Genomic DNA, 25860 nt, shown 5'->3' with positions numbered 1-25860 from the left:
CTCAGTACTGATCCTCTGACAGTGCAGCTCTCTCTCAGTACTGACCCTCTGACAGTGCGGCACTCCCTCAGCACTGACCCTCTGACAGTGCAGCACTCTCTCAGTACTGACCCTATGACAGTGTGGCACTCCCTCAGTACTGATCCTCTGACAGTGCGGCACTCCCTCAGTACTGACCCTCTGACAGTGCAGCACTCTCTCAGTACTGACCCTCTGACACTGCAGCACTCCCTCAGTACTGACCCACTGACAGTGCAGCACTCCCTCAGTACTGACCCTCTGACAGTGCAGCACTCCCTCAATACTGACCCTCTGACAGTGCAGCACTCCCTCAGTACTGACCCTCTGACAGTGCGGCACTCCCTCAGTACTGACCCTCTGACAGTGCAGCACTCCCTCAGTACTGACTCTCTGACAGTGCAGCACTCCCTCACTACTGACCCTCTGACAGTGCAGCACTCCCTCAGTACTGACCCTCTGACAGTGCAGCACTCCCTCAGTACTGACTCTCTGACAGTGCAGCACTCCCTCAGTACTGACCCTCTGACAGTGCAGCACTCCCTCACTACTGACCCTCTGACAGTGCAGCACTCCCTCAGTACTGACCCTCTGACAGTGCAGCACTCTCTCAGCACCGACCCTCTGACAGTGCAGCACTCTCTCAGTACTGACCCTCTGACAGTGCTGCACCCTCTCAGTACTGACCCTCTGACAGTGCAGCACTCCCTCAGTACTGACCCTCTGACAGTGCAGCGCTCCCTCAGTACTGACCCTCTGACAGTGCGGCACTCCCTCAGTACTGACCCTCTGACAGTGCAGCACTCCCTCAGTACTGATCCTCTGACAGTGCGGCACTCCCTCAGTACTGACCCTCTGACAGTGCAGCACTCTCTCAGTACTGACCCTCTGACACTGCAGCACTCCCTCAGTACTGACCCTCTGACAGTGCAGCACTCCCTCAGTACTGACCCTCTGACAGTGCAGCACTCCCTCAATACTGACCCTCTGACAGTGCAGCACTCCCTCAGTACTGACCCTCTGACAGTGCGGCACTCCCTCAGTACTGATCCTCTGACAGTGCAGCACTCCCTCAGTACTGACTCTCTGACAGTGCAGCACTCCCTCAGTACTGACCCTCTGACAGTGCAGCACTCCCTCAGTACTGACCCTCTGACAGTGCAGCACTCCCTCAGTACTGACTCTCTGACAGTGCAGCACTCCCTCAGTACTGACCCTCTGACAGTGCAGCACTCCCTCACTACTGACCCTCTGACAGTGCAGCACTCCCTCAGTACTGACCCTCTGACAGTGCAGCACTCTCTCAGCACCGACCCTCTGACAGTGCAGCATTCTCTCAGTACTGACCCTCTGACAGTGCAGCACCCTCTCAGTACTGACCCTCTGCCAGTGCAGCACTCCCTCAGTACTGACCCTCTGACAGTGCAGCGCTCCCTCAGTACTGACCCTCTGACAGTGCGGCACTCCCTCAGTACTGACCCTCTGACAGTGCAGCACTCCCTCAGTACTGATCCTCTGACAGTGCGGCACTCCCTCAGTACTGACCCTCTGACAGTGCAGCACTCTCTCAGTACTGACCCTCTGACACTGCAGCACTCCCTCAGTACTGACCCTCTGACAGTGCAGCACTCCCTCAGTACTGACCCTCTGACAGTGCAGCACTCCCTCAATACTGACCCTCTGACAGTGCAGCACTCCCTCAGTACTGACCCTCTGACAGTGCGGCACTCCCTCAGTACTGATCCTCTGACAGTGCAGCACTCCCTCAGTACTGACTCTCTGACAGTGCAGCACTCCCTCACTACTGACCCTCTGACAGTGCAGCACTCCCTCAGTACTGACCCTCTGACAGTGCAGCACTCCCTCAGTACTGACTATCTGACAGTGCAGCACTCCCTCAGTACTGACCCTCTGACAGTGCAGCACTCCCTCACTACTGACCCTCTGACAGTGCAGCACTCCCTCAGTACTGACCCTCTGACAGTGCAGCACTCCCTCAGTACTGACCCTCTGACAGTGCGGCACTCCCTCAGTACTGACCCTCTGACAGTGCAGCACTCCCTCAGTACTGACCCTCTGACAGTGCGGCACTCCCTCAGTGCTGACCCTCTGACAGTGCGGCACTCCCTCAGTACTGACCCTCTGACAGTGCAGCACTCCCTCAGTACTGACCCTCTGACAGTGCGGCACTCCCTCAGTACTGACCCTCTGACAGTGCAGCACTCCCTCAGTACTGACCCTCTGACAGTGCAGCACTCCCTCAGTACTGACCCTCTGACAGTGCAGCACTCCCTCAGTACTGACCCTCTGACAGTGCAGCACTCCCTCAGTACTGACCCTCTGACAGTGCAGCACTCCCTCAGTACTGACCCTCTGACAGTGCAGCACCCTCTCAGTACTGACCCTCTGACAGTGCAGCACTCCCTCAGTACTGACCCTCTGACAGTGCAGCACTCCCTCAGTACTGACCCTCTGACAGTGCGGCACTCCCTCAGTACTGACCCTCTGACAATGCAGCACTCCCTCAGTACTGACCCTCTGACAGTGCAGCACTCCCTCAGTACTGACTCTCTGACAGTGCGGCACTCCCTCAGTACTGACCCTCTGACAGTGCGGCACTCCCTCAGTACTGACCCTCTGACAATGCAGCACTCCCTCAGTACTGACCCTCTGACAGTGCAGCACTCCCTCAGTACTGACCCTCTGACAGTGCAGCACCCTCTCAGTACTGACCCTCTGACAGTGCAGCACTCCCTCAGTACTGACCCTCTGACAGTGCAGCACCCTCTCAGTACTGAAGTTTGTTATCGAGCCTCTGATGTGGGATTCGAACCCCCAATGCTCTGATTCAGACGTGTGAGTGTTACCCACTGAGCCGAGGCTGACAGGACCAGCATGCTAGCTCCTGTTGGACAGCTGAATGTCACACTAACAACATGTGAGACACTCACCCGTCTGTGTCACGGGCAGGATGTCTGCAAGTTAGAGTAATCGGGAAGGGATGGAGGGGAAGGGGTTTAATTGATATGTGACGGGGATCGGTTCAGCCCAGGATACCCTGGGTGTAATCCTGGGCTGCTGGGCCTGTGCCTCTGTCTGACTGATTGTGTTTGCCTTTGCAGTGTGACCCCGGTAAGTCCACCAAGTACCTGTATGAGCTGCTGTACAGTGAGCCCATGAAGATTGTGCTGATGCCCGGCTGCAGTGGCGTCTCCACACTGGTGGCCGAGGCAGCGCGCATGTGGAACCTGATCGTGGTGAGTCGCACTGCCCGGTCCTGTGGGACCCTCTCTGTCTCCCCCGCCTTCTCTCTCTCTCTCTCGGGCTCTCCACCTTTCTCTGTCTCTCTCTCTCTCTCTCTCTCGCCACTTCTCATCACTCTTCACGTCTGTCCCCATCTGTCTCACTCCAACTAATTCAGTCTGGCTCATTTATCCACCTTTCTTTATTGTCCCTATCTCTCTGTCTCTCTCTCTCTCTGTCTCTCTCTCTCTCTGTCTCTCTCTCTGTCTCTCTCTCTGTCTCTCTCTCTCTCTGTCTCTCTCTCTGTCTGTCTCTCTGTCTCTCTCTCTGTCTCTCTCTCTGTCTCTCTCTGTCTCTCTCTCTGTCTCTCTCTCTCTGTCTCTCTCTCTGTCTCTCTCTCTGTCTCTGTCTCTCTCTCTCTCTGTCTCTCTCTCTGTCTCTCTCTCTGTCTCTCTCTTTGTCTCTCTCTCTCTCTTCTCTCTATCTCTCTCTCTGTCTCTCTCTCTCTGTCTATCTCTCTCTCTCTCTGTCTCTCCTCACTCTCTCTCTCTATCTCTCTCTCTGTCTCTCTCTCTCTCTGTCTATCTCTCAGTCTCCTTCTCTCTCTATCTCTCTCTCTCTATCTCTCTCTCTCTCTATCTCTCTCTCTCTCTGTCTATCTCTCAGTCTCTCTCTTTCTCTGTCTCTCTTCTCTCTCTCTCTCTATCTCTCTCTGTCTCTCTCTCTCTCTGTCTCTCTTCTCTCTCTCTCTCTCTATCTCTCTCTCTGTCTCTCTCTCTCTCTATCTATCTCTCAGTCTCTCTCTCTCTCTGTCTCTCTTCTCTCTCTATCTCTCTCTCTCTATCTCTATCTCTCTGTCTTCATCTGTCGTCTTCTGTTCCCATCTCTCCTTCTGTCTCTTGACTCTTTCTCTGTCCCTCTGACTTTGTCTCTCTCCCTCTGTCCCTTTGTCTCTCCCTCTCTCTCCACTTTTCTCTCTCTTCCTCTCTCTCTCTCCCTCCCTCTCTCTCCCTATCTATCCCTCTCTCTATCTCTGTCTCTCTCTCCCTATCTCTCTCTCTCGCCACCTCTCTCTCTCTCTCTCCCTCTCTATCTCTCTCTCTGTCTCTCTGATTCAGTTTATCATTCCCTGTCCCCGTCTCTCTCTCTCCCTCTCCCTCTTTGTGTCGCGGTGTCTGTCTCTCTCTCTCTCTGACTCTCTCCCTTTGTTTCTCCATCTCTCGCTCTGTTTATTTCTGAATGTGTTTTCTTTCCTGAGTCACTCTCTCTCCCTCTTCCTTTCTCTCTCTCTCTCTCCCAATCGTTTTCATTTCTGACCCGCCGGGATGGGATGGGTGGGAGGTGCGTGATTTGGGTGGGGGTTGCTGCGGAGTGGGAGGTGGGTGTGGGGGTGTGGGTGGGGGGGATGGGTTTGGGGGGGGTGATGGGTGGGGGGGTAATGGGTAATAGGTCGGGGGGGGGGGGGTGCTGGGGTGTGTGTAGGCTGAATGTTAAACTTGCCCTCTCACAGCGGCTGAACAGATTTGCGTGGGAGGCCGGTTTGACACATTGCCTGTCTGGAATGGGTGGCTGTCCGTCTGTGGCACTGTTGCCCGCAGCACCCGCGGGTGGGTGAGCAGGCTGTGACACAGGTATCAGAGCAGCTCACTCTGCAATAGCTGGGCTGGGCAGCTGAGGAGACAGTGAGGTGGATGGCTTTCAGTCGTTGAGGGGTACAGAAATCTCCATACTGTCAATGAGGGGGTACAGGAAGCTGCCGCCTGTCACTGAGGGGATACAGGAAGCTCCATGCAGTCGCTGAGGGGATACAGGAAGCTGCCGCTTGTCACTGAGGGGATACAGGAAGCGACCGGCTGTCACTGAGGGGGTACAGGAAGCGACCGGCTGTCACTGAGGGGGTACAGGAAACGGCTGGCTGTCACTGAGGGGGTACAGGAAGCTCTCTGCTGTCACTGAGGGGGTACAGGAATCTCCATGCTGTCACTGAGGGGGTACAGGAAGCTCTCTGCTGTCACTGAGGGGGTACAGGAAGCGGCCGGCTGTCACTGAGGGGGGTACAGGAAGCTCTCTGCTGTCACTGAGGGTGTACAGGAAGCTGCCGCCTGTCACTGAGGGGGTACAGGAAGCGGCTGGCTGTCACTGAGGGGGGTACAGGAAGCTCTCTGCTGTCACTGAGGGGGTACAGGAAGCTGCCGCCTGTCACTGAGGGGGTACAGGAAGCGGCTGGCTGTCACTGAGGGGGTACAGGAAGTTCTCTGCTGTCACTGAGGGGGTACAGGAAGCGGCCGGCTGTCACTGAGGGGATACAGGAAGCTCCCTGCTGTCAGTGAGGGGGTACAGGAAGCTGCCGCCTGTCACTGAGGGGATACAGGAAGCGGCTGGCTGTCACTGAGGGGATACAGGAAGCTCCATGCAGTCGCTGAGGGGGTACAGGAAGCTCCCTCTGTCACTGAGGGGGTACAGGAAGCTCTCTGCTGTCACTGAGGGGGTACAGGAAGCGGCCGCCTGTCACTGAGGGGATACAGGAAGCTCCCTGCTGTCGCTGAGGGGATACAGGAAGCGGCCGCCTGTCACTGAGGGGGTACAGGAAGCGGCCGGCTGTCGCTGAGGGGATACAGGAAGCGGCCGCCTGTCACTGAGGGGGTACAGGAAGCTGCCGCTTGTCACTGAGGGGGTACAGGAAGCTTCCTGCTGTCACTGAGGGGGTACAGGAAGCTCTCTGCTGTTACTGAGGAGGTACAGGAAACTCTCTGCTGTCACTGAGGGGGTACAGGAAGCTGCCGCTTGTCACTGAGGGGGTACAGGAAGCTTCCTGCTGTCACTGAGGGGGTACAGGAAGCTCTCTGCTGTTACTGAGGAGGTACAGGAAACTCTCTGCTGTCACTGAGGGGGTACAGGAAGCTCTCTGCTGTCACTGAGGGGGTACAGGAAGCTCTCTGCTGTCACTGAGGGGGTACAGGAAGCTCTCTGCTGTCACTGAGGGGGTACAGGAAGTGGCTGGCTGTCACTGAGGGGTACAGGAATCTCCATGCTGTCACTGAGGGGGTACAGGAAGCTCCCTGCTGTCACTGAGGGGGTACAGGAAGCTCTCTGCTGTCACTGAGGGGGTACAGGAAGCGGCCGGCTGTCACTGAGGGGGTACAGGAAGCTCTCTGCTGTCACTGAGGGGGTACAGGAAGCTGCCGCCTGTCACTGAGGGGGTACAGGAAGCGGCTGGCTGTCACTGAGGGGGTACAGGAAGCGGCCGCCTGTCACTGAGGGGGTACAGGAAGCTCTCTGCTGTCACTGAGGGGGTACAGGAAGCGGCCGGCTGTCGCTGAGGGGATACAGGAAGCGGCCGGCTGTCACTGAGGGGATACAGGAAGCGGCCGGCTGTCACTGATGGGGTACAGGAAGCGGCTTGCTGTCACTGAGGGGGTACAGGAAGCGTCCGGCTGTCACTGAGGGGATACAGGAAGCTGCCGCCTGTCACTGAGGGGATACAGGAAGCGGCCGGCTGTCACTGTGCGTCGCACACACGGATATTGATGGGAATGGAGATGACAGCTCTGCCGGGAAGCTGTGTCTGAGTTAATGAAGCGCTTTCCGTAAAACAAGGCAGCTTCATGTGGCAGGAGCTGAGATATTCCAGCGTCTGCTGTAAGCACAGGTTCCCCGCTGTGATCTGTGCGCTCTGGCGATAGTGGTCTCGAGATGTAAACTGTCTCAATCTAGATCCGAGTGGATCTGAGGACCCCCTGCAACGGGATTATCCGTCGCCCCCCCCCGTCCTCTCTCCATCCCCCCACTGAATATCCAGTGTGTAATGTCACACTTGGTGCTCTGCGAGTCTCCCCCTCATAGAATCCTTACAGTGCAGAAGAAGGCCATTCGGCCCATCAAGCCTGTCCCGACAACAATCCAACCCAGGCCCTATCCCTGTAACCCCCGCGTATTTACCCCACTAATCCCCCTGATACCAAGGGTCAATTTAGCATGGCCAATCCACACATCTTTGGAGTGTGGGAGGAAAGTGAAGCACCCGGAGGAAACCCACACAGACACGGGGAGAATGTACAAACTCCGCACAGACAGTGACCCGAGGCCGGAATTGAACCCGGGTCCCTGACGCCATGAGACATTTCTCGAAACCTTTGCCCCCCATGGATACGTCCAGAACTGTGCCGCCTGTATCATAACCTGCAGCAAGTCCCGTTCACCTTTAACCCCGGACGCACGGGCTGCTGGTGACACAGCACCCCCATCTTAACATTCTCATTGTGTGTTCAAATCCCATCAGAGACTCACTGCCCCTCCCCACCCCCCACAACTCTCCCCCCCCCACTCCCCCGCCCATCCCCCATCATCTCCTCCATCCCTACAACAGTGCATCATCATTGGGATTGTAATCCAGAGGCCCAGGCGAATGCTCGCTGTGTGTGTGGGGGCGGGGGATCCCACCACGGCGATTCATCGACATGGAAACAAGGAGCAGGAGTAGGCCATTCGGCCCTTTGAGCCCGCTCCACCATTCAGTATGATCACGTCTGATCCTTCAACGCCACACTCCTGCGATCTCCCCATGCCGCTTCATACCTTCAGTGTTGAGAAATCTATTTTCTTCTTCAATAAATTCAGTGTCTTGACCTCCATGGCTTTCTCTGGAAGAGAATTCCACAGGCTCACCACCCCCCGAGTGAAGCAATTTCTCCTCATCTTAGTCCTAAATGGCATCCCCGTATCCTGAGACTGTGACCCCTGGTTCTAGATTCCCGATCCAGAGGAAAACATCCTCCCTCCATCCAGTCTGTCCAGCCCTGTCAGAATTGTATGCTTCGATCAGATTCCCTCTATTCCTCTAAATCCCAGTGAATAAATCTGGAATATAAAATAATGATGGCCAAGAAACCATTGTCGATTGTTGTAAAAACCCATCTGGTTCACTAATGTCCTTTAGGGAAGGAAATCTGCCATCTTTACCCGGTCTGGCCTACATAAACTAGTCACAGTAAGTAGTCTCACAACACCAGGTTAAAGTCCAACAGGTTTATTTGGTAGCATGAGCTTTCGGAACATTGCTCCTTCATCAGGTGAGTTAATCAGGGGCAACGCTCCGAAAGCTCGTGCTACCAAATAAACCTGTTGGACTTTAACCTGGCGTTGTGAGACTATTTACTGTGCCCACCCCAGTCCAACGTCGGCAACTCCACATCATGGCTGCATAAACTAGAAAGAGTGCAGAAAAGATTTACTAGGATGGTACCGGGACTTGATGGTTTGAGTTATAAGAAGAGGTTTGATAGACTGGGATTTTTTTCCCTGGAGCGTCTGAGGCTTAGGGGTGATCTTATAGAGGTCTATAAAATAATGAGGGACATAAATCATCTTTTTTCAAAGGTAGAGGAGTCTAAAACTAGAGGGCATAGGTTTAAGGTGAGAGGGGAGAGATACAAAAGGGTCTAGAGGAGCAATTCTTTCACACACAGGGTGGTGAGTGTCTGGAACAAGCTGCCAGAGGCAGTAGTAGAGGCGGGTACAATTTTGTCTTTTAAAAAGCATTTAGACAGTTACATGGGTAAGATGGGTATAGAGGGATATGGGCCAAATGTGGGCAATACGGACTAGCTTAGTGGTTAAAAACTGTGCAGCATGGACAAATTGGGCCGAAGGGCCTGTTTCCATGCTGTAAACCTCTGACTTTATGTGACTACAGAGCCACAGCAATGTGGTTGACTCTCAAATACCCTCCAAGGGCAACTAGGGATGGGCAATAAATGCTGGCCAGCCAGCGACGCCCATGTCCCATGAATGAATTTTAGAAATAATCATTCCAGCATTGGTGGCCGAGCCTTCAGTCGCCGGAGCCCTGAGTTCTGGAATTTCCTCCCGCCAACCTCTACGCCTCTCTCGCTCACTTTCCCCCCTGTAAGACGCTCCCTAAAATGTACCCTTTGACCTTAGCTCTTGGTGGTACCTGATCCAAATATCTCCTTACGCAGCTTTGCTTGAGAGCGCTGCTGCTGGGATGTGTTACCGTGTTCAGAGTGCTGTGAACATGCAAGGATTGCAGCGGTTAACACTACAAGGTCAAAGTGGGAAAAAAAAGATGGTCTCCTGTCCTCTCAGTCTGATCAATAAACACACGCACCCTTTAGACAAATGACTGGAAGTGTTGCTGCCATTAATTGACAGAATTCCCTTCATAAATCTCTCTGGTTGTGTACACTGGGGAGCTCAGAGACACAAGCTATTAAACCAGTTGTGAGTGAATGCAGATTGCCCTTTGACCCCGTTGTCGAAACCATGATGGAAGGCCCCGATGGGATTTGTGACAGGATAAACTCTACATCTTGTGTTTGTTCTTCCTCGCTGTCAGTAGTCATTACATCCCTGCCTCGTGTGTTCGCTGACAACCGTAGCTGGATCTGTGATTTCTTTTAAAAGACATCTTCTGTCCTTGGCCTCCATACACGTCAAAAAAAAAATTGGCCGCAATTATTTTTTTTTTTAAACAGTGTCAGCGGAGGGGGGGGAATAATGAATTAAAATGGAAGGTAGAGAGTCCTGAGGGGGGGAAGGGGGGAGCGGAGGGGTATATATTTGGGTTGATTAATGTTTATATAACCTTTAACGTAATTAAACACCGTCCTACAGTAACTAGCAGGGGCTTTGCAGACTCAATGGGCCGAAGGGCTCCTTCTGCACTGTATGATTCTATGATCCCATTCTATGATTCTATGATTATGGAAAGCAGTCATGGTCTCATTGAACGGTACAGCAGACCTGATGGGCCGAATGGCCTCCTGCTCCTCCATCTTATGGGGCAGAATTTTACGCTCCCCCTAACCCACACAAGGCAGATTCTGAGGCAGGGGGAGTGTAACATTGAACGGATGGGAATTCCCTCGTCAGGAACCGTGGGATCCCGACAGTGCAGAAACAGACCATTCAGCCCATCGCATCTGCACCACCTCTCCAAACTCATCCCACCCAGGTCCTCCCCTCCACCCCATCCGGCACGGTAGCACAGTGGGCAGCACGGTAGCACAGTGGTTTGCACTGCTGCTTCACAGCTCCAGGGACCTGGGTTCGATTCCCGGCTCGGGTCACTGTCTGTGTGGAGTTTGCACATTCTCTTCGTGTCTGCGTGGGTTTCCTCCGGGTGCTCCGGTTTCCTCCCACAGTCCAAAGATGTGCGGGTTAGGTTGATTGGCCATGCTAAAATTGCCCTTAGTGTCCTGGGATGTGTAGGTTAGAGGGATTAGTGGGTAAGTGTGTAGGGATATGGGGGTAGGGTCTGGGTGGGATTGTGGTCGGTGCAGACTCGATGGGCCGAATGGCCTTTCTCTGTGCTGTAGGGTTTCTAAGTCTTCTAAGATCCCCGTAGCCCCCTGCACATTTTAGCATGGCCAATGCACCTAACCCGCACATCTTTGGAGTGTGGGAGGAAACCGGAGCACCTGGAGGAAACCCACGCAGACACGGGGAGAACATGCAAACTCCACACAGACAGTGACCCAAGCCGGGAATCGAACCCGGGTCCCTGGCATTGTGAGGCAGCGGTGCTAAATGCAGATCCAATTTGGGCAGGGCAGGGCAGGGCCTCAGGCATGAAGCTGCCCATCACTCATTAAGGCCCTTAGGTGGCCACTGCAGGGCCTTATTCTGCCCAGCCTCAGTCTTTAGGCTGACGGGCGCTGCTATAATGTGGGGTGGCCCAGTGACACTTACACTTCTCCCCATCTCAGGTGGGTGGGGAGGGGAGAGCGCCTCACCCTGGTTGACCAACAGCTCTTACTGGGCGGGGCCCGGTAGGCAGTCCCGGCCATGCCAATCACTGGGCAGTCCCAGCCATGGCCAATCACTGGGCTGTCCCGGCCATGCCAATCACTGGGCTGTCCCGGCCATGCAAATCACTGGGCAGTCCCGGCCATGGCCAATCACTGGGCAGTCCCAGCCATGGCCAATCACTGGGCAGTCCCGGCCATGGCCAATCACTGGGCAGTCCCAGCCATGGCCAATCACTGGGCAGTCCCAGCCATGGCCAATCACTGGGCAGTCCCGGCCATGGCCAATCACTGGGCAGTCCCAGCCATGGCCAATCACTGGGCAGTCCCGGCCATGGCCAATCAAGGCTCGAGTGAGTGTTAAATGGCAGTGAGAGTGCGAGAGTTATTGGCTGCCCATTAGGCACCAACCTTCAGGATGGTGATCGGTAATTACTTGCCAACTGCTGCCCACGGTCTTAGGACACCAAGCCACTGGGGGAGATATATTCCAGTCAGGTGACCAAGAGCTCAGTCAAAGGGCAAAGGGTGGGGGGTTTTCCAACCACGACGCTGGCGGGTGTCGATAGCGGCAGGACTGGAAAATCTGGAGAACCATTCATTGTCAAACGGCCATCCAAATTTTCATGTCCCGCCTGCAATGGTGTGGGAGGGGAAGGGGAGAGACTGAGGGGAAATCCCACCCCTAGATCCTGAAGAAGGTCCTAATGAAGGAAGGGAGGGTTCCAGAATTATGGGCCTCCCGGGCAACTGAAGGCAAGGCCACCTATGGCGCAACGATTATAATGTGGAGATGCCGATTGGATAGGTAACTGGCTATCTAACAGAAGACAGAGGGTGGTGGTGGATGGAAAATTTTCGGATTGGAGGCAGGTTGCTAGCGGAGTGCCACAGGGATCAGTGTTTGGTCCTCTGCTCTTTGTGATTTTTATTAATGACTTAGAGGAGGGGGCTGAAGGGTGGATCAGTAAATTTGCTGATGACACCAAGATTGGTGGAATAGTGGATGAGGTGGAGGGCTGTTGTAGGCTGCAAAGAGACATAGATAGGATGCAAAGCTGGGCTGAAAAATGGCAAATGGAGTTTAACCCTGACAAATGCAAGATGATTCATTTTGGTAGGACAAATTTAAATGTGGATTACAGGGTCAAAGGTAGGGTTCTGAAGAATGTGGAAGAACAGAGAGATCTTGGGGTTCATATCCATAGATCTCTGAAGGTTGCCACTCAAGTGGATAGAGCCGTGAAGAAGGCCTATAGTGTGTTAGCTTTTATTAACAGGGGGTTTGAGTTTAAGAGCCGTGGGGTTATGCTGCAACTGTACAGGACCTTGGTGAGACCACATTTGGAATATTGTGTGCAGTTCTGGTCACCTCACTACAAGAAGGATGTGGAGACACTGGAAAGAGTGCAAAGAAGATTTACCAGGATGCTGCCTGGTTTGGAGGGTAGGTCTTATGAGGAAAGGTTGAGGGAACTTGGGCTTTTCTCTTTGGAGCGGAGGAGGTTGAGAGGAGACTTGATAGAGGTTTATAAGATGATGAGGGGGATAGATAGAGTGAATGTTCAAAGACTATTTCCTCGGGTGAATGGAGTGGTAACTAGGGGGCATAACTATAGGGTTCATGGTGGGCGATAGAGGAAGGATGTCCGAGGTAGGCTTTTTACTCAGAGAGTGGTTGGGGTGTGGAATGGACTGCCTGCAGGGATAGTGGAGTCAGAAACTTTAGGAACATTTAAGAAGCTATTGGATAGGCACATGGAGTACTTTGGGATGATAGGGAGGAAATAGCTTGATCTGGGTTTCAGACAAAGCTCGGCACAACATCGTGGGCCGAAGGGCCTGTTCTGTGCTGTACTGTTCTATGTTCTATGTCTATGTTCTATGCCAGCGTTGGATTGGGGTAAACACAGTAAGAAGTCTAACAACACCAGGTTAAAGTCCAACAGGTTTATTTGGTAGCAAATGCCACAACGATTATAATCAGGGCTGCCCAAGGGGCAGGGGTTCGAGGAGCTCCAATATCTCAGAGGGTCGTGGGGCTGGAGGAGGTTACAGAGAGGGTGGGATGTAGGGAGGAGGGCATGTGAGCGAGTGGGGGGGGCGGGGGGGGCATGGTGATGGCATGAAGGGATTTAAAAATGAGAACGAGAGTGGCATGGTGGCACAGTGGTTAGCACTGCTGCCTCACAATGCCAGGGACCTGGGTTCGATTCCCAGCTTGGGTCACTGGCTGTGTGGAATCTGCGCGTTCTCCCCGAGTCTGTGTGGGTTTCCTCCGGGTGCTCCGGTTTAATCCCACAGACCGAAAGATGTGCTGGTCAGGTGAATTGGCCATGCTAAATTCTCCCTCAGTGTACCCGAACAGGCGCCAGAGTGTGGCGAAGAGGGGATTTTCACAGTAACTTCATTGCAGTGTTAACGTAAGCCTACTTGTGACACTAATAAATAAACTTTAAACTTTGTAAATCAAGACATTGCTTGACTGGGAGCCAGTGTCGGTCAGCAGGAACAGGGCAACAGTGGAACGGGATTTGGTGCCAGTTAAGAGACGGGCAGTAGAGTTTTGGAGGAACCTCCGCCCCCTCCCCCTCCACCCTCCACAGAGTTTTGGAGGAGCCACCGCACCACCTCCCTCTCCCCCCCAAGCTTATGGCAGGTGGATAGATTGTGGGAGACCAGCCCGGAGCAAGCTGGAATGGACTCGTTCAGAGGTAGCAGAGGCGTCGGGGTGAGGAATCTCTGCCGTCCTGTAAATCTGGCTTCTTGAGCATCCCCGATTATTTTCGCTCTGCCATTGGCAGCCATGCCTCCATCCCTTGAGCTCCTCTGCTCCCGCCTTTAAGACGCTCCGTAAATCCCGGTTTCAGGTGCTGTAGTAAATTACCAGTTGTTTGTGAGGTGGTCGGAACTGGGGAAACCCGTTAACCGCCACTGGGCGGAAGTGGCCAGAGGCCGCACCAACCGCGAGAGGGGAAAATAAAAGCGAATCCAGCAGGTCTCCCGGCGAGGTGGAGCCATGATCCGGTGCTTGATCAGACCGCGCAAGGTCGCATGTGAGGAATGACCCCGCGCTAACTGGAGATCAGCCCACTCAGCGGCACGGTGGTTAGCACTGCTGCCTCACAGCGCCAGGGACCCAGGTTCGATTCCCGGCTTGGGTCACTGTCTATGTGGAATTTGCATGTTATCCCTGTGTCTGCGTGGGTTTCCTCCGGGTGCTCCAGTTTCCTCCCACAGTCCAAAGATGTGTGGGTTAGGTTGATTGGTCGTGGCAAATTGACCCTAGTGTCAGGGGGATTAGCAGAGTAAATATGTGGGGTTACGGGAATAGGGCCTGGGTGGGATTGTGGTCGGTGCAGACTCGATGGGCCAAATGGCCTCCTTCTGCACTGTAGGGATTCTATGGATTCACTCTGGTGGGATTGAGAGCCTGGCCGGTGAGGACCAGAGGGCCGGGAAAGGATAGATTTTTTTCCTTAGCTTGGTTCTCCTTCTCACCAGTGCTGCTGCAAGCTCACAATGGGAAGTAATTTTAACTCTGGGCCTCAGTGTCAAAGGGCTGATGTGGTGGCGGAGATCCTCCTTAACGTGCCCTGAACCATCCCGGCCTGCCTTTTGCTTTTTGTTAAAAGTTCACGGCAAAGGAAAAAGAATTGGTTGCAAACTGGCGGCCAGTTCCGACGGGCAGCCATTTTAAATCATTGGCCAACAGTTAAAATGGCCGCCCCGATGTCCGGCTGGCTGTTGCTGGCTCAGATGCTCTACAACAGAGAGAGAGAGATAGAGGGAGAGCGAGCCAGGCTCGTGCTTACTGAAGGTGACAGCTGTGACGTATCAGACCAGGATCAGCATTGAGGGAGGGTGCGGGACGGGGTGTTAAAGGTCAGTGGGGGAGAGATGAGCGGGGCAAGCTCGTTGGCATGCCTTATTTTCCACTCGCCCAGCTCATCCCCACGTCCCCTCCACAGACTCACACCCGATCCCTCGCGTTGGCTCAATTTTGATTGTATTTCCAGATGGTTAATAAGAGAGAGAGAGAGAGCAACGTGAGGAGTGCTCACCGTTGCCAAGGAAACCAGCCTGTGGAGCACGACCCAGAAATGCAATGAGAGCGCGAGAGAGAGAGACAGAGACGAGGAACAAACTCTGCGTGTGGTTGGCTGGTACACAAGGCCCTCTCAAGGGTATGAGGGCCAAAGAGACGTTCGCCTGCAGGAGTCAGAGCTCCGTCCCTCCTGCCGGCTTCATCCCCAAACTCCTAACACCAGGAAGGACACACACCCCCTCTCTCTCTCTCTGAACCCTCTCTCTCTCTGCCCCCTCTCTCTCTCTCTCTGAACCCTCTCTCTGCCCCCCCCCTCTCTCTCTCTCTGCCCCCTCTCTCTCTCTCTCTGCCCCCTCTCTCTCTCTCTGCCCCCTCTCTCTCTCTCTCTCTTCCCCCTCTCTCTCTCTCTCTGCCCCCCCTCTCTCTCTCTGCCCCCTCTCTCTCCCTCTGCCCCCCCTCTCTCTCTCTCTCTCTCTGCCCCCTCTCTCTCTCTCTGCCCCCTCTCTCTCTCTCTCTGCCCCCCCTCTCTTTCTCTCTCTGCCCCCTCTCTCTCTCTCTCTCTGCCCCCCCTCTCTCTCTCTCTGCTCCCTCTCTCTCTCTGCCCCTTCTCTCTTTTTTTCTGTCCATCTCTCTTTCCTTTCCATCTCTCTCTCTCTCTCTCTGCCCCCTCTCTCTTTTTTTCTGTCCATCTCTCTCTCTTTTTCTGCCCCCTCTTTCTCTCTGTCCCTCTCTCTTTCTGTCCTCTCTCTCTGTCACCCACTCTCTCTAACCCTTCTCTCTCCCTGCCCCTCACTCTTGCTGTCCCTCTCTCCCTCTGCCACTCTCTCTCAGCCCCCATCTCCCTCAGCAACACCCCCTCCCTTTGGCTCACACACACACACACACACACACACCAGAGAGAATGGGACAGGAGAGAGGCAGGAGCTGAGAGAGGGGAATGGCGAGAGAGAGTGGCGAGCAGTGGGAGTGAGGGGTAGAGGAAGAGGGCAGTAAAGGAGAGAGAGAGAGAGAGGAATAAAGAGAGTGGCAGAGAGAGGTGAGGGGCAAGGAGAGAGAGAGAGAGGTGAGCCAAGGGAGGGGGTGTTGCTGAGGGAGATGGGGGCTGAGAGAGAGTGGCAGAGAGAGAGGGACAACAAGAGTGAGGGGCAGGGAGAGAGAAGGGTTAGAGAGAGTGGGTGACAGAGAGAGAGGGACAGAGAGAAAGAGGCGGCAGAGCAAAAGAGGGACAGAAAGAAAGAGAAAGAGAGAGAGGAGGCCGAGAGAGAGAGAAGGGGGGACAGAGAAAAAGAGAGAGGGGGCATAATAGAGAGAGGGGGAAAGAGAGAGGAGAGCAGAGAAAGAGAGAGGGGGCAGAGCGAATGAGAGGGACAGAGAGAGAGAGAGAATGAGAGAGAAGGAATGAGAGAGAGGGAGAGAGATTTGGACAGAGAGGGAGAGAGAGAGGCAGCGATTGGTGGGTATGTTATTAGCTGTCTATGGTTGAAACCGGCCCTTAGTTTGAATAAAGTGGATGATTCTTTGAGCCCATGGGGGAGGGGGGAGACAGGGAGGGGGGGAGACAGGGAGGGGGGGAGACAGGGATGGGGGGAGACAGGGAGGGGGTCACGGTGCTGAATTGCTGACATCCAATTTGCACAGACTGGCAGCGCACAGTCCCTCCTGGTGACGCGGCGTTGCTTAGTAACACTGGGTGCTTGGCAGCCGCGGACTGGCTGGGCAGACAGAGCCTGTCTGCGAGTGGAAGCTGTGAATTCCTCCACCTTCTGAAGGAGACCCCGTTGGTCACGGAGGCGACAGGAAGGGGGGGTCACAGTGTGAAACTAAACCCCCGACCCCGTGGCCCCCTCAATTCCCCCCCCCCCGACCTCATCAACACAGGGCCTGACACTGTACACCGCAGAGTATGGTAGCAACCTCCTCCCCGGGTCCGCGTCAACAACAGGGACGAGCTTGTGTTTAAATTACAGCTTTTAAAACAACAGAACGTGTGGACATACAAAATAGGAGCAGAGTAGGTTATGGGGAGAAAGCAGGATTAGTCGACTGAGTTGGACGATCAGCCATGATCGTAATGAAAGGCGGAGCAGGCTCGAAGGGCCAATGGCCTCCTCCTGTTCCCATCTTCTATGTTTCTATGTTAAGTAGGCCATTCAGCCCCTCGGGCCTGCTCCACCATTTGGCTGCTCTCCTTGCCTGACAAGAATCTGTCTAACTCCGCCTTTAAAATTATTCAGTGACCCCGTCTCCACCACCTTCTGTGGCAGAGTTCCAAAGTCGCACAACTCTAAGAGAAAAAATTCTCCTCATCTCTGTCCTAAAAGGGTGACCCAAATTTTAAAACAGTGCCCCCTGGTTCCGGACTCACCCACAAGAGGAAACATCCTCCCCACCTCCACCTTGTCAAACCGTTCAGGATCTTACACTTCAATCAAGTCACCCCCTCACTCTTCCTAAACTCCAGTGGAAACAAGCCCAGTCTGTCCAACCTTTCCTCATAAGACAACCCGCTCATTCCAGGTATTAATCCAGTAAACCTCCTCTGAACCCCCCTCCAACACATTTACATCCTTCCTTAAATAAGGAGACCAAAACTGTACACGGTATGTGAGACATGTTCCCACCAATGCCCTGTATAACTGAAGCATAACATCCTTACTTTTATAAAGGCAAAATACTGCGGATGCTGGAATCTGAAACAAAAACAAAAAATGCTGGAAGATCTCAGCAGGTCTGACAGCACCTGTGGGGAGAAAATAGAGCCAATGTTTCCAGTCAGGATGACACTTAGTCAGAGCTGAAGATAAGATTCATACTGTGAGGGTGCACTGGTGGGGGGGCGGTGGAGGGGGGATGCTAATTGGACAAAGGGAATATGAATGGTGATGATAAAGGCCGAGAAAGATGCTAAAAGCGTCCATTTACCTTTGACAAGGTACCGCATGGCAGGTTGTTGCATAAGGTTAAATCTCACGGGATCCAGGGTGAGGTAGCTAATTGGATACAAAATTGGCTTGATGACAGAAGTCGGAGGGTGGTTGCAGAGGGTTTTTCAAACTGGAGGCCTGTGACCAGCGGTGTGCCTCAGGGATCGGTGCTGGGTCCACTGTTATTTGTCATTTATATTAATGATTTGGATGAGAATATAGGAGGCATGGTTAGTAAGTTTGCAGATGACACCAAGATTGGTGGCATAATGGACAGTGAAGAAAGTTATCTCCAATTGCAACGGGATTTTGATCAATTGGGCCAGTGGGCTGACGAATGGCAGATGGAGTTTAATTTAGATAAATGCGAGGTGAAGCATTTTGGTAGATTGAACCAGGGCAGGACTTACTCAGTTAATGGTAGGGCGTTGGGGAGAGTAACAGAACAAAGAGATCTGGGGGTACATGTTCATAGTTCCTTGAAAATGGAGTCACAGGTGGACAGAGTGGTGAAGAAGGCATTCAGCATGCTTGGTTTCAGTGGTCAGAACATTGAATACAGGAGTTGGGACGTCTTGTTGAAGTTGTACAAGACATTGGTAAGGCCACACTTGGAATATTGTGTACAGTTCAGCTCACCCTGTTATAGAAAGGATATTATTAAACTAGAAAGAGTGCAGAAGGGATTTACTAGGATGCTACCGGGACTTAATGGTTTGAGTTATAGGGAGAGGTTGGATAGACTGGGACTTTTTTCTCTGGAGCGTAGGAGGCTGAGGGGGTGATCTTATAGAGGTCTATAAAATAATGAGGGGCATAGATCAGCTAGATAGTCAATATTTTTTCCCAAAGGTAGGGGAATCTAAAACTAGAGGGCATAGGTTTAAGGTGAGAGGGGAGAGATACAAAAGGGTCCAGAGGGGCAATTTTTTCACACAGAGGGTGGTGAGTGTCTGGAACAAGCTGCCAGAGGTCGTAGTAGAGGCGGGTACTATTGCATCTTTTAGAAAGCATTTAGACAGTTACATGGATAAGATGGGTATCAAGGGATATGGGCCAAATGTGGGCAATTGGGACTTGCTTAGGGGTTTAAAAAAAGGGCGGCATGGGCAAGTTGAGCCGAAGGGCCTGTTTCCATGCTATGACTCTACGACTGTATAACAGGTACACCTTCTCAGCCTTTACCATTACAATTTATATTTCCTTTGTCCAATTACAGCCCCTCCCCCCACCCTCATCGTATAAATCTCTCCTGATTTTCTTAGCTCTGACGAAGGGTCATCCAGACTCGAGACGTTGGCTCTATTTTCTCTCCGCAGATGCTGTCCGACCTACTGAGATTTTCCAGCATTTTCTGTTTTTGATCCTTACTTTAATGTTCGATTCATAGAAACCCTACAGTGCAGAAAAAGGCCATTCGGCCCATCGAGTCTGCACCAACAACCATCCCAACCAGGCCCTATCCCCATAACCCCACATATTTACCCGGCCAATCCCTCTCACCTTCGCATCCGGGAACAATAAGGGTCAATTTAGCACAGCCAATCAACCTAACCCGCACATCTTTTGGACTGTGGGAGGAAACCGGAGCACCCGGAGGAAACCCACGCAGACACGGGGAGAATGTGCAGATTCTGCATAGACAGTCACCCAAGCTAGGAATCGAACCGGGGTCCTTGGCGCTGTGAGGCAGCAGTGCTAACCATTGTGCCACCTTGCTGCCCTTAGCAGTGGGTGGTGGGTCATTGAATTTATTCAAGACAGAGTTAGGTTTTTGATCGACAAGAGATTTAAGGGTTATTGGGGGGTCGGGGGGAGGGGACAGAAAAGTGGAGTTGAGACGAGATCCAGTTCAGCCGCGATCTTATTGAATGGCGGAGCAGGTTGGAAGGGCTGAATGGACTCCTCCTGTTCCTAGAACCTGTGTTCCCCCTCTCCGAGCTGTTGCTGGGCCGGGAATATAACATAGGTCAGTGAGGTCAGTGGGGCTGATGAGCAAATGTATTTTGACGCCAGTTCGGATATGGGCCCTTGTCGTAGAGTTTTCCAGCACACAAAGAGGCCCTTTGGCCCATCGTGTCGGCTGTGCGTCACTGAGCACGCCGGTGACCCTCTGCTCTCCTCTCTGCAGCTCTCCTACGGCTCCAGCTCCCCGGCTCTCTCCAACCGCCAGCGTTTCCCCACCTTCTTCCGGACTCATCCGTCTGCCACCCTCCACAACCCCACCCGGGTCAAGCTCTTCAAGCGGTGGGGCTGGACCAAGATCGCCACCATCCAGCAGACCACGGAAGTCTTCACCTCGGTAAGCGCGCAGCGGAGCGCGTCGGCGGGGGGGGGAGCCCCCCCACCACCGGGGTTCAGGGCAGGGCGGGCAACGCAAATGGGCCGGTCTCTCCAACACACTGTATCATGTGGACGGAGGGCCGGGGAGGGTGGAGGGGGCTGGCGAAGGAATTGGGAGGAAAATGGGATTTCTTTTAATTCAGGCTCTGGGTGTGGGTACGGCTATTATTCACCGTTCCTTATCTCCCCCTAAGACCCAGTGATACCACTGCGGAGATTAACTCACATCCTGACTCCCCATTGACCAGAAACTGAACTGGACCTGCCATATAAATGTCACGGCTACCAGAGCAGGTCAGAGACCAGGAATCCTGCGGCGAGTAACTCACCTCCTGAACTCCACAAAGCCTGTCCACTGTCTACAAGTCAGGAGTGTGATGGAATACTCTCCACTTCCCTGGATGGGAGCAGCTCCAACAACACTCAAGAAACTCGACACCATCCAGGACAAAGCAGCCCCGCTTGATTGGCACCCCATCCACAAACATTCAGTCCCTCCACCATCGATACACAGTGGCAGCCGTGTGTACCATCTACAACAGGGGTCTCCAAACTACGGCCCGCGGGCCACATCCAGCCCGCAGCGGGCTAACATCTGGTCCGCAGCCAGTGGAGCGGGACGGGATTCCCGCTGCCGAAAACACTCTCGCATCCGGAATCCCACCGCTGACTCAGGATCCGGACGCGGGAACGGAAGCCACAGGCCGGACATTCGCTCCACGCGGTTTCTGATGGACCCATGGGAATCCCCACCCTCTTTACCAGCCTATTGTCCAATCGGAGCTGAAGTCCTGTGACTGACAGTTCATTAAACGAATCAACAATTGAGACATCTGTTATCAAATTGCCGCTCTGCATTGACCGAGTGACAGCTGCTTTATCCAATCTGTAAGCTCCATCTGTCTGAAATGAGCGCGAACAATGACAATGATGGCGGCAATTCAGACCAATTCAGTTACGGAAGGAAAAAAGAAAAGTGGACAGTCAGTGCCGCCTGTTTAATGAAGAATGAGGTGTAAAGTACTTCTTTGTACAAGCAGGTGATAAAGCCTTGTTGTGTCATATGCAACAAAACTGTTGCAGTTTTGAAGGAGTACAATGTACGTCGGCACTATGAGACCAAACATGAACCAAGTTATTCCCAATTCACAGGAACACAGTGTTCGGAAAAATTTGAATCAATGCAATGCAGGTTACTTTCCCAACAAGCTTTTTGAACACAGAAGAGAACTGAAAATGAAGCTTTAACCAGGAACAGTTACAAACTAGCTCATGCATTGGCTAAAGGAGGAAAGCCATTCACTGACGGAGATCTCATCAAAGAGTGTATAATGGAAGCAGTGGAAGAGTTATGCCCAGAAAAAGCAAATCTGTTCAAAATCGTCAGTCTTGCGCCAAATACTGTTGCTCGTAGAATTGAGGATATAGGAAGCAATACATTTCATCAAATTGCAGACAAAGCAAGAAATTTTCAGTTGTATTTTCTCGCACTTGATGAATCGACTGATGTGTGTGACACATCACAACTCCTAGTATTCATCCGTGGCATCGACAGTGAATTTAATGTGACACAAGAATTAGCATCAGTGCATAGCATGCACAGCACAGTAACTGGAGAAGACATCTTCAAAGAATTGCAACAAACTGTGTTAGAATATAACCTGGAGTGGAATAAACTGCAACGCGTGACAATTGATGGAGGAAAGAACATGTCTGGGGTGAAGAAAGGTTTGGTTGGACAAATCACAAAAGCTTGTGAGGTTGGTGGATTCTCAAAGCCCATGTTTCTGCATTGCATTATCCATCAACAAGCATTGTGCGGAAAATATGTGGATATGTCTTGCGTTCTGAAACCTGTTGTTTCAACAGTGAACTTCATTCGATCTCACGGGCTTAATCATTGCCAGTTCATTTATAGAACTAACTTTTTTTCTTTGGCCCCCGAAAATGTGTAAAATATACGATGTGGCCCTCGTACTGAAAAGTTTGGAGACCCCTGATCTACAAGATGCACTACAGCAACTCACCAAGGTTCCTTAGGCAACACCTTCCAAACCCATGACCACTACCATCTAGAAGGACAAGGGCAGCAGATACCGGGGAAGACCACCACCTGAAGGTTCCCCTCCAAGCCACTCTCCATCCTGACTTGGAAATCTATTACCATTCCTTCACTGTCATTGGGTCAAAATCCTGGGACTCCCTCACTAACAGCACTGTGGGTGTACCTACACCACAAGGGTTGCAGTGGTTCAAGAAGGCGGCTCATCACCACTTTCTCAAGGGGCAATTGGGGATGGGCAATAAATGTTGGCCTAGCCGGCCATGCCCACGTCCCAGGAATGGATAAAAAGCTGAGTGGCTCACTAGCTGACTTCAGAGGGCAGTCAAGAGTTGACCACTTGAGAATGGGACTGGAGTCACGTGTAGACCAGACCGGGTCAAATCTGGAATTAAAAGTCTAATGATGACCATTGTCGGAAAAACCCATCTGGTTCACGAATGCGTCTTTAGGGAAGGAAATCTGCCGTCCTTACCCGGTCTGGTCTACATGTGACTCCAGAGCCACAGCAATGTGGTTGACTCTTAAATGTTCTCTGAAATGGCCGAGCGAGACACTCAGTTCAAGGGGCAATTAGGGATGGGCAAGAAATGGTGGCCCAGCCAGTGATGCCCACGTCCCCGTGACTGAATAAAGAGCGAACTCAGGACATAGTCCTTCCTCCGAGAGCTAGGAGCCACTCTGATTAGTGCCCTTGCGGCACCAATAGGGGCAAGGGCGGGCGGCCTGGGTATGAAATTGCGGAGATATCGGAGTGGGCGGGAAGCTAACGGAAGCCCATCCAAAGCCGGCGGCCTACAAACTGACTGGGAGGGAATATTGTACGATTCTGCCCAATCCGTTTACGCTCCTGATCCCGTGTCTCCTTCCCTCCTCCGCCGTCCCTCCCACAGCTGGGATTTGGATGCTGAAGGCCCCAGCAGGCCACACGGGATGATCCCGGCAGACAGGGGCTGAGTTGAGCCTGGGGTTCAGGTCTCAGCACGTCTGCCGTTTCCCAACACGTCGGGAAGGCTCCGAACCCTCATCCTTATCTCCTGATTCCTCCCCCAGACTCTGGACGATTTGGAGGAGCGCGTGAAAGAGGCCGGGATTGAGATCAGCGTGCGGCAGAGCTTCCTGACGGATCCCGGAGTCGCTGTCAAAAACCTCAAGGTAACCTCGGAGCCGTGGGAATAACCGGCTGCAGCGAGGGCTTAATATCGGCTTTCGTGTCAGAGTCATAGAGGTTTGCAGCATGGAAACAGGCCCTTCGGCCCAACTTGTCCATGCCGCCCTTATTATTTAACCACTAAGCTAGTCCCAATTGCCCGCATTTGGCCCATATCCCTCTGTACCCATCTTACCCATGTAACTGTCTAAATGCTTTTTAAAAGACAAAATTGTACCCACCTCTACTACTACCTCTGGCAGCTTGTTCCAGACACTCACCACCCTCTGTGTGAAAAAATTGCCCCTCTGGACACTTTTGTATCTCTCCCCTCTCACCTTAAATCTATGCCCTCTAGTTTTAGACTCCCCTACCTTTGGGAAAAGATGTTGACTATCTAGCTGATCTGTGCCCTTCATTATTTTACAGACCTCTATAAGATCACCCCTCAGTCTCTAGAGGAAAAAGTCCCAGTCTATCCAGCCTCTCCTTATAATTCAAACCATCAAGTCCCGGTAGCATCCCAGTATCAGCTGAGACACACACTAGCCGGGAGTGAATCAACTCCCTTTGACTCACTGTGTACTGTACGTACAGACATCCAAAATAGGAGCAGAAGTCGGCCATTCAGCCCCTCGAACCTGTTCCACCATTCAATAAAAACATAGTTGATCTGTTTGTGTTCTGAATTCCACATTCCCCATCGACCCCCTCAATAATCTTTGACCCCCCCCTTGCCTAACAAGAATCGATCCACTTCCGCCTTAAAAGTAGTCAGTGACCCCCACCACCACCAAGGTCGCACAAGCCTCTGAGAGAAAAAACATTCTCCTCATCTCTGTCCTAAAACAATGTCATGATGTGGAGATGCCGGCGTTGGACTGGAATATACACAGTAAGAGTTTTAACAACACCAGGTTAAAGTCCAACAGGTTTATTTGGTAGCAAATGCCATTAGCTTTCGGAGCCCTGCTCCTTCGTCAGATGGAGTGGATATCTGAGAGCAGATTTCCACTCCATCTGATGAAGGAGCAGTGCTCCGAAAGCTAATGGCATTTGCTACCAAATAAACCTGTTGGACTTTAACCTGGTGTTGTTAAAACTCTTACTATAACAATGTCCCCTGTTTCTGGACTCACCCACAAGGTGAGGCATTGGTGTAGCAGTATTGTCACTGGACTAGTAACCCAGAGACCCAAGGTAATGCTCTGGGGACCTGGGTTCAAATCCCACCACTGCAGATGGCAAAATTTGAATTCAATTAAGGAAAAAAAGAAAATCTGGAATTAAAAGTCTAACAATGATCATGAAACCATTCTCGGTTGTCTTAAAGACCCATCTGGTTCCTTCAGGGAAGGAAATCTTACCCGGTCTGGCCTACATGTGACTCCAGAGCCACAGCAATGTGTTTAACTCTTAAATGCCCCTCTGAACCGCGCAGTTCAAGGAGCAATTATGGATGGGCAATAAATACTGGCCCAGCCAATGACGCCACATCCCATGAATGAATAAAAACAAAAGAGAAAATATCTTCCCACATCTGCCTTGTCAATACCGTTCAGGATATTATAAACTTCAATCAAGTCACCCCTTCATTCTTCCAAATTCCAGTGGAAACAAGCCCAGTCTCACACAGGATTCGTATACATAGAATCCTACAGTGCAGAAGGAGGCCATTCAGCCCATCGAGGCTGCACCAACCACAATTGCACCCATAACACCCAATATCCCCATAACTCCATGCATTTACCTTAGCTAGTCCCCCTGACACTAGGGTCAATTTACAAAGAACAAAGAAAATTACAGCACAGGAACAGGCCCTTCGGCCCTCCAAGCCTGCACCAACCATGCTGCCTGACTTAATTAAAACCTCCTACCCTTCCAGGGACCATATCCGTCCATTCCCCATCCTATTCATGTATTTGTCCAGACACCCCTTATAAGTCACTACCTTATCCGCTTCCACTACCTCCCCCGGCAACGAGTTCCAGGCACCCACCACTCTCTGTGTAAAAAATCTGCCTCATACATCTCCTTTAAACCTTGCCCCTCGCACCTTAAACCTATGCCCCCTAGTAATTGACTCTTCCACCCTGGGAAAAAGCTTCTGACTATCCACTCTGTCCATGCCTCTCATAATCTTGTAGACTTCTATCAGGTCACCCCTCAACCTCCAGAGCAAGCAAACCAAGTTTCTCCAACCTCTCCTCATAGCTACTGCCCTCCATACCAGGCAACATCCAGGTAAATCTTTTCTGCACCCTCTCCAAAACCTCCACATCCTTCTGGTAGTGTGGCGACCAGAA

The 25860-nt window shown here is 52.4% G+C and overlaps 1 protein-coding gene across 1 annotated transcript in view; it reads left to right on the top strand.

The window, feature by feature from the left end:
• Window positions 1-25860, top strand: part of LOC144488676 (gamma-aminobutyric acid type B receptor subunit 1-like) — a gene marked incomplete at its 3' end in the record, with an annotated part of 54553 nt that overhangs the window by 12693 nt on the left and 16000 nt on the right. Inside the window, exons 2-4 of the mRNA XM_078206765.1 lie at window positions 3141-3275; window positions 20131-20301; window positions 23458-23559. Coding sequence (XP_078062891.1) covers window positions 3141-3275; window positions 20131-20301; window positions 23458-23559 — 408 coding nt within the window. The remainder of the gene's footprint in view (window positions 1-3140; window positions 3276-20130; window positions 20302-23457; window positions 23560-25860) is intronic.

The sequence above is a fragment of the Mustelus asterias genome, unplaced genomic scaffold (genome assembly GCF_964213995.1).
Source record: "Mustelus asterias unplaced genomic scaffold, sMusAst1.hap1.1 HAP1_SCAFFOLD_1762, whole genome shotgun sequence".
Taxonomy (NCBI): Eukaryota; Metazoa; Chordata; class Chondrichthyes; order Carcharhiniformes; family Triakidae; genus Mustelus; species Mustelus asterias.
This window is presented reverse-complemented; position numbering and strand designations above follow the sequence as displayed.